At 42.1% G+C, this 11,214-nt stretch overlaps 1 protein-coding gene across 3 annotated transcripts; it reads left to right on the top strand.

The window, feature by feature from the left end:
* Positions 1-379: 379 nt before the first annotated feature.
* TENT5A (terminal nucleotidyltransferase 5A) lies at positions 380-7,301 on the top strand. Of its 3 annotated transcripts, XM_087443814.1 has the most exons (4): positions 380-697; positions 881-1,433; positions 2,553-3,052; positions 4,489-7,301. In XM_087443814.1, the coding sequence occupies exons 1-4, from the start codon at positions 678-680 to the stop codon at positions 4,496-4,498; spliced, it is 1,083 nt and encodes a 360-aa protein (XP_087299940.1). In that variant the 5' UTR covers positions 380-677; the 3' UTR covers positions 4,499-7,301. The 3 variants fall into 3 exon arrangements, with proteins under 3 accessions (XP_087299940.1, XP_004422118.1, XP_004422119.1); XM_004422061.3 differs by having other exon boundaries at positions 381-697; positions 2,553-7,301; XM_004422062.3 differs by having other exon boundaries at positions 382-642; positions 2,553-7,301.
* The last annotated feature ends 3,913 nt before the right edge of the window (positions 7,302-11,214 follow it).

The raw sequence follows: 11,214 nt of genomic DNA, 5'->3' as shown, positions 1-11,214 counted from the left end.
GGGTCGTGAAGAACCGCCGGAGCCCCATCCTGAAGCTGTTGGGACGCGCTGGCTCCGGCGAGAATGTTATGTTTGGGAAGTTTCTGCAGTCGAGTGGTTTTAGTCGTGATCCGGTTCTCAGGGCCACTTATGCCTCTTCAGGCGTTCTAAGTTGGGGAAATAGAAAAGAGAGGCGGGGGCGGCGAGGGCCTGTACGCACTCGCGGCCCCCCCGCCGCGCTCTCCCGGGACCGCTCGCCCCGCAGCGCAGTCGGCCGGCCGGCGGCGGGGCGGGCGGGGGCGGCGCCCTATGCAGATGAGGAGGGTGTGGCGAGCGCGCGGCGGCGGGGCCCCGGAAGCGCAGAGAGACCCGGTATAAAAAAAGTACTGAAGACCTTTCTCCGCACAACTGCTAAGGCTCCGGAGACGGGAGCGTGTGCGGCGGCGGCCGCGGCAGCAGGAGCCGCCACCTCCGGGACCACGGCAGCTGAGGCGGCAGCGGCACGGTCGGGGGCGAGGGGCGGGAGCGGCCATTGCAGGCGGCGGGGGTCTGGGCAGGACTAAGTCGCTCGCCGCTGCCGGGAGCGCACTCGCAGCTCCTGGAAGTGTTGCCGCCTCGCGGGTCCTCGCTCGCTGCGCTCCTAGAAGGGGCGGCCGCCTCCAGGTGACACAGACGGGACTCTCGCTTGCGCTTTCCAGATGCATCAGAGATACTTTTGGTGCGGGGCTGCTCTGCGGGGCGCGACGCGCGCGGCTGGGGACCGCGGGAGCCCGGGGAGGGAGAGTCTCGGAGGAAGCCCCAGGCAGGGGGCGAACCCGGGAGGGAGCGCGCTGTTTCCTCTGTGGGCCCCTGTCCGCCGCCGCGCGTCCTCACCGCGCTCCTTCCCTCTCTTTTCCTTTAGGACTGACCAGGGCCAAGTGGTGTTCGGCGGGCACTTCATGGCAGAGGGCGAAGGGTACTTTGCCATGGCCGAGGACGAGCTGGCCGGCAGCCCCTACATCCCCCTGGGCGGCGACTTCAGCGGCGGCGACTGCGGCGGCGGCTTCGGCGGGCCCTGCTTGGACTATTGCGAAAGCCCCACGGCGCACTGCAACGTGCTGAACTGGGAGCAAGTGCAGCGGCTGGACGGCATCCTGAGCGAGACCATCCCCATCCACGGGCGCGGCAACTTCCCCACGCTCGAGCTGCAGCCCAGCCTGATCGTGAAGGTGGTGCGGCGGCGCCTGGCGGAGAAGCGCATCGGCGTCCGCGACGTGCGCCTCAACGGCTCGGCCGCCAGCCACGTCCTGCACCAGGACAGCGGCCTGGGCTACAAGGACCTGGACCTCATCTTCTGCGCCGACCTGCGCGGGGAAGAGGAGTTTCAGACTGTGAAGGACGTGGTGCTGGACTGCCTGTTGGACTTCTTACCCGAGGGGGTGAACAAGGAGAAGATCACGCCGCTCACGCTCAAGGTAAAGCGCCCGAGGCGGGGAGACGGGCTTGGGTCCGCACCCGGGCCGGGCCGGGGTGCGGAGGGCGGAGGGGCTGCCGTTTGACGCCACAGGTCGGCGGCCAGGACGGGTTTGGGCGCGCTAATTTGTTTTGCTTGGGTCTTTTTAAGGAGTAGTCTACGGTGCGTCGACGGTGTTGAGTGTTTTAGTTTACTTGGTGCTTCAGCGCCACAGCTCTTCTCCAGCTTCCTCTTCTGCCGTCCCTTCGCTTCCTTCTCCTTATTTTTTAACCCTTGGCTTTTCTTGCTTTTGTCTTGCCCAGAGTAGATTCCGATACGTTGAAGAATGAAATGATGTAAATCATTTTTTTTGTTGAGTCCTTTTATGTTCTAGTGTTTGGGAAAGTAGCAGCCTTAAGCTGAACCTAGTCAATGGGTTAGTTATTGTATTGGAAAATGTGAGTAGATTTCCTAGCTGCATTCAGCTGACTCCGTGTGTTTAGGATAAGCACCAACCCGGTGCTTCTCCGGGTTGGTTCGTGTGTTAAGGATACAGTGGAGTCCTCCTCTTCCCTACTTTGGTTCAGTGCGCGTTTTATATAATTAGTTAAAATGGTCTGAGGAGTCAGCCTCCCAGAATGTCCTAATTTAGTTCATGTTGGATTGTAACTGCAGAGTACCCCTGGTGGGACATACAAGATACTGACCACTCGGTTGCCTTAGGGGGAGGGTAGTTGGGTGACTAGCGACAAGTGTGAGAGGCAGACCAACTTTTCAGTGTATGCCCTTCTGTCTTTTGAATATTGTGTGGATATTGTGTGAATATTGTACCTATAAGACCGTTTTCAAAAAATAACATTTCAAAAGTCAGACATGACAGCCCCTTAGTACTGTGCTATGTCTGCCAAAAGCCTCGAACTATTATTTCTAGTCTCTTTCCCAGACGGTAAAACTACTCGTTAAATGTATTTTTTTTTTTTTCTGTTTTCAGAAGACTGTTTAAGCCTGTAGGTAGTGTTTTGCTGAAACTTGACAAAATAAAAGAGAAGGAGCAAAATAATTCTCAGCTGTGAAGAGGATGTATTTATTTATTTTTTTTTCTAGGTTTGCTCATCTTCTTGTTTTATCTTTTAAATTGTAGGAAGCTTATGTGCAGAAAATGGTTAAAGTATGCAATGACTCTGACCGATGGAGTCTTATATCCCTGTCAAACAACAGTGGCAAAAATGTGGAACTGAAATTTGTGGATTCCCTCCGGAGGCAGTTTGAATTTAGTGTAGATTCTTTTCAAATCAAATTAGACTCTCTTCTCCTCTTTTACGAATGTTCAGAGAATCCAATGACTGAAACATTTCACCCCACAATAATTGGTGAAAGTGTCTACGGCGATTTCCACGAAGCTTTTGATCACCTTTGTAACAAGATCATTGCCACCAGGAACCCAGAAGAAATCAGAGGGGGAGGCCTGCTTAAGTACTGCAACCTCTTAGTGAGGGGCTTTAGGCCCGCCTCTGATGAGATCAAGACCCTTCAGAGGTATATGTGTTCCAGGTTTTTCATCGACTTCTCAGACATTGGAGAGCAGCAGAGAAAACTGGAGTCCTATTTGCAGAACCACTTCGTGGGATTGGAAGACCGCAAGTATGACTATCTCATGACCCTTCACGGAGTAGTGAATGAGAGTACCGTGTGCCTGATGGGACATGAAAGAAGACAGACTTTAAACCTTATCACAATGCTGGCTATCCGGGTTCTAGCTGACCAAAATGTCATCCCTAATGTGGCTAATGTCACTTGCTATTACCAGCCGGCCCCCTATGTAGCAGATGCCAACTTTAGCAATTACTACATTGCGCAGGTCCAGCCAGTATTCACGTGCCAGCAACAGACATACTCCACTTGGCTACCCTGCAATTAAGAATCATTTAAAAATGTCCTGTGGGGAAGCCATTTCAGACAAGATAGGGGGAAAAAAAAAAAAGAAAAAAAGGCTGAGTGACCCAGCCCTGATTAGGGATGTTTTTTGTGCAATGATGATCTGCTCCTGGTTTTAAGCTTGGCAAAGCTTGTGGATCTTTTCATAGGTATGGGAGCATGATCTCGAAATGATCATCCCCCCAACAGCTCTCCCACCTGAACCTCCTACCCAGTTGGATTTTGCCCTAAAACAAAAGAGACCTGTCATTAAAAGCAGCCAGGTTCTCCTAAAATAAGGGAAAAAATGCTTGATGACAACATGGGTTTGCAGTACCTGCTCCCATAGCTTTGCCATAGGAAAAAAAAAAAAGTGGAGTGTTTCTTATAAGATGGAATTCACAAAAGGGAAAATACAGAGGGGGGAACAAAAGGTCTCACCCCAACTTAATTATCAGTTCAGGAGATCAGATAGTAACAATAATACAGAAAGAAGGGGAACTCCAACATTAGGATTATTATCTGAGGCTCACAGCAAGTGCTTTCTGTGAACTCTTCTGTTGTGCTAACAGAAATGGCTTGCTCCGAACGAACAGTAGTAGGTTGGTGCAGTTCTCATAACAAACAGCAGAACTTATGATGACACAATCCATTATTTCCAGCTGCGTGCATAGCTCGCATTTTTAAAATGTGAAAATGCAAGCAAAAACAGCTGTAGCAAAGAGAATATGCTCAAGGACCAAAGATTTAACAGATAAAAATACTCAAGTAGAAGAGATATAGTAGAATATATAAAGAGTTACTATATTTGTTACACACCAATATACATCAAAGTGCCTGTTGCCTTCTGAAAATTTGAAGTGGAAAAATTTTATGGTTTAATGGCTATTTTATTTTATCAGGGACTCAAAAAGAAAATAAAACAACACATAAGCTTGTGAATGGTGGAGGAAATGCCCTATTTTTTCTTGGCAAATACTTGTATAAAGTTAATGTTGTTGGTGTGATATTATCATAGGTACATGTGTATGTGTGTGTATATTATGTGTATATATATACATATTTGTGATATGTATATGTACACACAGTACATTGACTTTGGTCTAGAATAATGTAGCAAATAGGAAATGTTTAAATACTGTGTGCTTTTATGTTTCCAACAGGATGACATGAGACGTGGGCATATTGCAGTGATGAATTAAAACCCACTTCTAAAAAAATTCAAGCAAATGAAGGAGGAAAACAAGTAATATATTTGATAGGAAGAACAGAGATTATACATTTTTAGTGAGTTTTTTTTTCCCTTTTTTGTGAGCCATAGAATTCCACAAATGGGAGAATATTTCTTTGGCAGAGCACTCTTTTTTTGTACTAAACTGCCATTTTTACAATTTGAACCCTTTAATTTTTTGTAATATTTGCATGCCTCTGTGGTGTATAATCCAGTGGCTCATGGATGAATGATAGTCTATTTAAATCCCTGACCGCTAAAAAGAATTTCTGGTGATCTGAACACTACTTATTAATATTTAAATAAATTTTTTATTGAATGCATTCTGCATTCCAGGACCACTAGAATTTAGTAAATGTGAAATGACCCTTTTTAAAGAGTATTTGCACAATTGCTTAAAATTTATATATGAGATATATATTATATATAAAATTTTATAAATTCATGCCAATATGAAACATCTTTGATCTGGTTGTCACACTGCATTTAAATATTTAGTACTGTACTTTAAATTCAGTCACTTTGCATTGAATCAAATCCAACTTTATTTTCTCGTTCCCAAGAGACCAGTTATATATACCTTTGTGAAATGAACTAGCATTACTCTTTCAGTTCAATGACAGCTAATCCTAAAACCATCCCTTCTCCCAGCCCTTAATTCCTTTGGACACTGGTCTCTGAAAATGCATTTGTTGAAAACAAAATTAACACTTAAAAACCTTCCCTTTGTATCGTGAAACAGCCACACAATCCCTCCCAACTCTAGTGGATGACTACTTACTATGATAATTCCTCAGAAGAACCAACCAGATTTTTGTCATCAGTTAGAGGGATTGGGGAGAAAATAGCATCATCCTATTGGCAGTGTAATTTGTTTGTTTCTTATCTGAGCATCACTCAGATGCTCAGTGCTAGGTTAATCCATCTGAACTACCTTTTGCACATCTTTCTTTGAAGCCTTAACAGGAACTTGATGGGTTTGCTGTAGCAGCTTCCCTGTGAATTCTGTCTGAGCTGTAACAGCTACTGCACTGCCATTCACTGATTCCTAGGGAACTCTTTCTTCTCCCATGTTGGCTCAGTCTCCCTCACTCCAGCCCTGGGTTTGAAAAATTAGTTGTGAATTCCCAGGAAATATTATTCCATTTGCAGATTAAGCCAGATACTTAACTGTCAGAAACCAGAGCTCTGCCTACTTACCTGTTTGGAAGTTTTCGAAAAGAAAACACATGGGAACACGGGAGCAGCTGGTGATCTGCCGCCTTCCTTCTCATCCTAGCTCTTGATGAATGAGTCGTCCACTATTTTAAAAAGAATCTGGAGGTCTCTGGCTCTGCCATAGCAACAGCCTGCTGTCAGTTTATGACACAGATTTTTGTTTGGAGGCGCCTTATTTGAAAATGTACTTTTCATTTATTTTCTCAAATATTTATGTCCTTTTCTTGCTTACTCCAGGCTTGGTAGCATAGTTGGAAGTGCCAGCACCTGGCATTCAGATAGAACAGGCTCTACTCAAGACAACCTTCAGCATTTACTTTAAGACCTATATAATTTATTTCTCTTTTGTATGTACTATAGTCTTGTGCATATATAGTTGAACAAACAGTGGAATATATGTCTCTCTTTGTGGATGTGTGGCCTAAAAATTTGAATGTCTGATGAGAGCGAGCCGTGTGTATAGGTCAGAGAAAAGAACAGCTCTCAACTCCTGATTAGTGCCTGTGATTTCCTTTCTTTTGTGTTTATCTGGCCTAGTATGCTGTTACTTTAAAACAGGAAGAAGTTTTATCTTCTGGAGGCTCTTCTCACCTGTCCAGTCTGGCATGTCAGAGAACAATTAACCTGTGACAATGCCCTTCTAAAAAGTTTACTTCATATAGAGTAAATCTAGTTGCCTCAAGAAGTCCTACATCAAGATGGACTTTTCCCTTCCAGAAATGGGATCAAGTATCTGCTCACTTTGGTATTGGGTGGACTATTTTAACGCGGCTCCAAAAAATGCAAGGATGGAAGAATATCTATAAGCCAAGCCTAGGAGGAAATGCAAAGAAAGTAAACATACCGTTTTTGCCACCCTTTTCTGTTTGCTCATTGTTGGTTGCTTTACTGTGCATAAAGTTGTTTTCAATGCAATGCTTGTCAAATAAATATTGTTAACTATTTTGTAAATGTAATGTATTATGTTGAAAGCTATCAGCAGTTCAAAAATAAGCTTTTTTGTTGTTTGAAGACAGTGTGTTAGATGAAACCAAAAAGCCAAAAAAAAAAAGTAATTTCGTATATAGCACCTATTTGAATATAATCTTTCTCTAAGATTTCTTATAGCATAGCCTTTTCAGTGCTAAGAAAGAATCTCTGTAATATTTTCTTGTAATAGTGGCTTGCTATACAAAGTACATGGTAAAAGTACAAAGTTGGAAGGTGTCAAGGTAGCTTGGCAAGACTTGCTGCAAAGCCTTGCAGAATGGAGGAGGCTCTGGCCGCTGGCTGTCTCTCTCCCCAACCTCTCTCCAACCGTTGCCTGCTCTGAGATGTCCTATTGCAGCAAGCCGCACCTTGGGTCAGTCTTTTGGAATATTTTGACTTTAGACTGTGTCACAGGCAGAAAAGGAGTTGATGGACAATGAACTCTTAAAAACTGACGTGTTTGAATCAGTGCTAGAGGGAACAGATGGTGAATTTTGTTTACAGCATCCAATATTTGGATTTTTTTTTGTAAATAAAAAGAAGTTATTTTTTTCTATTGATTTGTGTCTGTTGTGTTCAGTGTCTGCAGTGGCTAAAGACTGTGTCCTCTGAATCCCAACCCATGGCCATGAGAAAAGACAAGGCAGTATTTGGAGTAGACTAGTGTTCAACAACTCTCCGATTGGAGAACAATAAAACATCTAGCTTTCAGCCAGCCCATATCTGGCTCAGTTAGCTTCAAAAGAATCTAGCTAATGAGTGCCAAAACTTTTTATCTGGGTATTCACTTAGCAGTGTTAAGTGACCCAGAAGTCAGAGCTGTTTTCCAGTATCAGTAGAAACCCATGGCTCTGTACTACAGGGCTGTAGTACCCTGAGTGGGCCTGGGTTTTCATGAGTAGTCCAGGTGCTGTGATTCAGTCATCAGTGGTTAATATATATTATGTGTTTGGGACTCTCTAGTATTATTCAGAGCATTTACACTGGGAGTAAGTATTGAAATCCAGTAATTGGAAGGGGAAGTGGAAGGAAGAACAATGATAGGATCTAACGTGTTGTACTTTGTGTGCATGCATGTGCTGGGTGCAAAGAAATCACCCTTTTGGCTAGCAATTAATCTCTCCTTTTCAGATCTCCAGGGGGCATAGATTTATTTTTTAATTACATTTTTTCTTTGTGTAATTTTGGAGACTTGCTTAATACTAGTAGCGTGAGAATTTGGTAAGCTTAGGCTACTGTAGGACATACTTGTGGTTTTTAAAACCCTTTAAAGTTCTGATGTTGGATAGAATGCATGCTTCACACTGCATCTATGAAAGAGCCACTCCTGGTATTAAAAGCCAGCTTCCCTCACATATACATCATAAAAATACAAGGTGGTTATTTGGTTTGATGATTGTATTTGTGTGTCATTCTCTTCTTCCTTTGTTGCAACCTCTTCATCCTTCTACAACCAGTCCCTCACATGTCTGTGGTCATCACATAATTCTTTTTAAACAAGGGTTGAAAAAGGACAGTATGTATTAAGCTCCTCCTAGACTTAGATACACCCTGCTTATTTCTGGTTGAATTGCCAGGCTGCACCTAGCTAAGCCTGGAGAGCAGTAACCCACCCTTTCTTTCCTTAGGAACCTTATTTCCTAAACATTCAGTTCCTTTAAGAAGAAAAACAAAGGACAAAAAATTAATACCCAAAAAGCAAAAACAAGGAAATTAAAATCAGTCTTTATATATAAAGTAGAATAAGAACTGTTAAAATCATCAAATACTTCAGAAATTGAACTGTAATTTCCTTCTTAGAACCAAGTTTGAAATAAACAATGTGAATGTCCTTCAGTCTAATAGCAAATACATTCACGTAAGAGAGAGGGAGGAGAAATGATCTTAAAATGACTAGCTTCCACCCAGCAAGGCCCAGATTTTGGTTTCTAATACCATGCTCGAAAAAAAAAGGAACCAAGTCTTGGACAAGTGGCTGAATCTAGGACTAGGGCTGGAAATATGCTAGAGGAACCTGGAGCATCTTGTAGTTCCAGAAGACAGCCATGTGCTAAAAAAAAAAAGATTAAAAACCACAACGATGAGGGCCATGTCAGTAGAATAATTTGAGCAACAAAATAATAAAGTAATGTTGGATTATAACCCAAACTATAAAATATTCATGAATCCACACAGGTGGAAATAGATGATTGAATGAATAAATAGCAGCAAAGATACAAATTTCCTGTGCAGAATTCCAATAAGCTATGTAGACACTGCCTTGCCCTCAGGGAGGTAGAGCTTAACTCTGCACCTCTTAAGTGTAGGCTGTGAATAGTGCCTTCCTTCCATCATGTGCAGTGTACAAAAGGGTGAAAAAGAGGAACTGTCCTAGTGGAGAACCCTAATTATCTCAGCCAGGTGATCATGGTCAACATCAACAGCGATAAGTCATGAAAATAGCCTGTACCCTTGTTAAGATGTGATGAAAATGGCGCTTCACCTCTGTGATCTTCCTCCCCAAAACCTATAAAGCCTGTCCAGTCATGAAAAAAGCACCAGAGAAATCTAAATTGAGGGGCATTTTATAAAATACTGGATTAGTATTCCTTAAATTATACAAACAAGGGAAATCGGAAAACTGCCACAGCCGAGAGGAGCCTAAGAGCCCTGACAACTGAATGAAATGTGGGATCCTGGAACAGAAAAGGACGTTAGGTAAAACCTAAGGAAATCTGATAAAGTATTGTTGAAATAGTAATGTTTCAATATCAGTTTATTCATTGTGACAAATGTACCATGACGTAGGATGTTAACAACAGGGAAAGTGGGTATGGGATATATGGGAACTCTCTGTACTACCTTCACAATTTTTCTGTAAATCTAAAACTATTCTTAAATAAAAAATTTGTTAAAAAATGAAGACTGAGTGACCCTTCCTTGCTGTTTCTAGAGCAGTGACTCCATTTGTAAAAATAATAGTGAATAGTGAATTTTATTTTTTAATATCTTTTGTACTTAAAGTGTTAGGAGAGCAAATGAGTGAAAATAGGATGACGTGTTTTACTCTAAAGTTTGAAAAACGTTTTACTTACAAGTTTTAGGGAGAAGGAAGGAGGTTGAAGAGAGCTAAGTTCTACAGGCAATGTTTTCCTGTAGAATAGTAGGAGGAATTCATATTACCTTAGAGTTTTAAAGAAGAGGAATACTCCATGTAACTACAAACCATTGTGTGGGTATTTATTTGGAGTTCTAACATGAGCAAGGGGCCAAAATTTCATAGCCCAAATATAAAGAAAACCCTGGAAAGTTGTTTAGGAACTGTTTGCGAGAGAGTAAATTTTTTCTTTTAAATACTAGAGGAATCTGATATTTAGTGGAGTGTTAAAGTGAATTATTATTTAACGTAAATAACCACTTCCATAATCTATCTTCTTACCTAAACTTCTCTTTTAGCATATCAGGGTTTCTTAAAGTGAAGGGACACCTGTTCTTATATTTACTTTCTCAACTCAATCATTGGCATTAGAAAAAGTTAAAAATGCAATTTTGAAAAGTAGATACCTCTAGTAATTTTTAAAAGGAATAATTCCAGCTTAGAATAATTCCAGCTTAGCAGTTTATGAAGTTAGGACAAGGCCTGTGCTTTCTTGCTTAGGGACACAGAGCACCCTGAACTGCAGGAATTTATAAGGATGGGGCTAAGTTATTTCTAACCTCAATAATGGAAATTTCCCTTCAGGATCCCCTTCAGAAAGTATTGATTTTCCAGCACAGTGTGTACTTATCAGTAATGCCAAGACTTTGTGGCATCATCTGGCCATGTCATTAGAAAACTGCTGAAACCCTATTCTTTTATTTTTTGCTTCTCCTTTTAGCAAAATTCAACCTAATGAACTACGTTAGGCACTATCGATAGTGCCATTCTATGCATCACTCCTGAATTATGTATGCTCGGGAGTTTCTTCCTCTGTATCTCTTCAAAAAAGGTCAAGAAGATCACAGTCCATATGTTCTTCTTTTTAATAGGAAATAACTAAAAACTAATAAAATATCTGTATTTTAGAGTCCAATTATCAGAGAAAACAAGAGAATCAACTTCAGTCAGGTTCAAGGCCTAAAGGCTGAATTGGAGTTGCCAGATTTGGTAAAGAAAAATCTGGATGCCCAGTTAAATTTGAATTTCAGATAAGCAAGGAATTTTTTTTTAGATATAAGTATGTCCCATGCAATATTTTGGACATAGTTATACTAAAAACTTATCCGTATTTACCTGAAATTCAAATTTAGCTGGAAGACTTGTATTTTATCAAGCAACCCTATAACCTATGTAGGATTACAAAATAAGGCTGAAGAAGTTTCCTACTACAGTTTGAGTCAAGAACACGTGATTACTTGTTAATATCTAACTTTAGGTACCATTAAACACTGTGTTCCCATGGAGTACCCATAGCAGCAAACTCTTTGAAACATGGTTCACTCATTAAATATT

This window comes from Ceratotherium simum, chromosome 19, assembly GCF_057802395.1.
Source record: "Ceratotherium simum simum isolate JZ-2026a chromosome 19, ASM5780239v1, whole genome shotgun sequence".
Lineage (NCBI taxonomy): Eukaryota > Metazoa > Chordata > Mammalia > Perissodactyla > Rhinocerotidae > Ceratotherium > Ceratotherium simum.
Note: the sequence above shows the minus strand (reverse complement) of the source record. Positions and strands in the feature narration are given on the sequence as shown.

Excerpts from the sequence above, each read along its gene's own strand:
- TENT5A (XM_004422061.3), top strand. The coding sequence starts at position 678 with ATGCATCAGAGATACTTTTG. Across the intron at positions 698-880 it reads ATGCATCAGAGATACTTTTG|GACTGACCAGGGCCAAGTGG; the intron begins GTGCGGGGCTGC and ends CTTTTCCTTTAG. Across the intron at positions 1,434-2,552 it reads TCACGCCGCTCACGCTCAAG|GAAGCTTATGTGCAGAAAAT; the intron begins GTAAAGCGCCCG and ends TTTAAATTGTAG.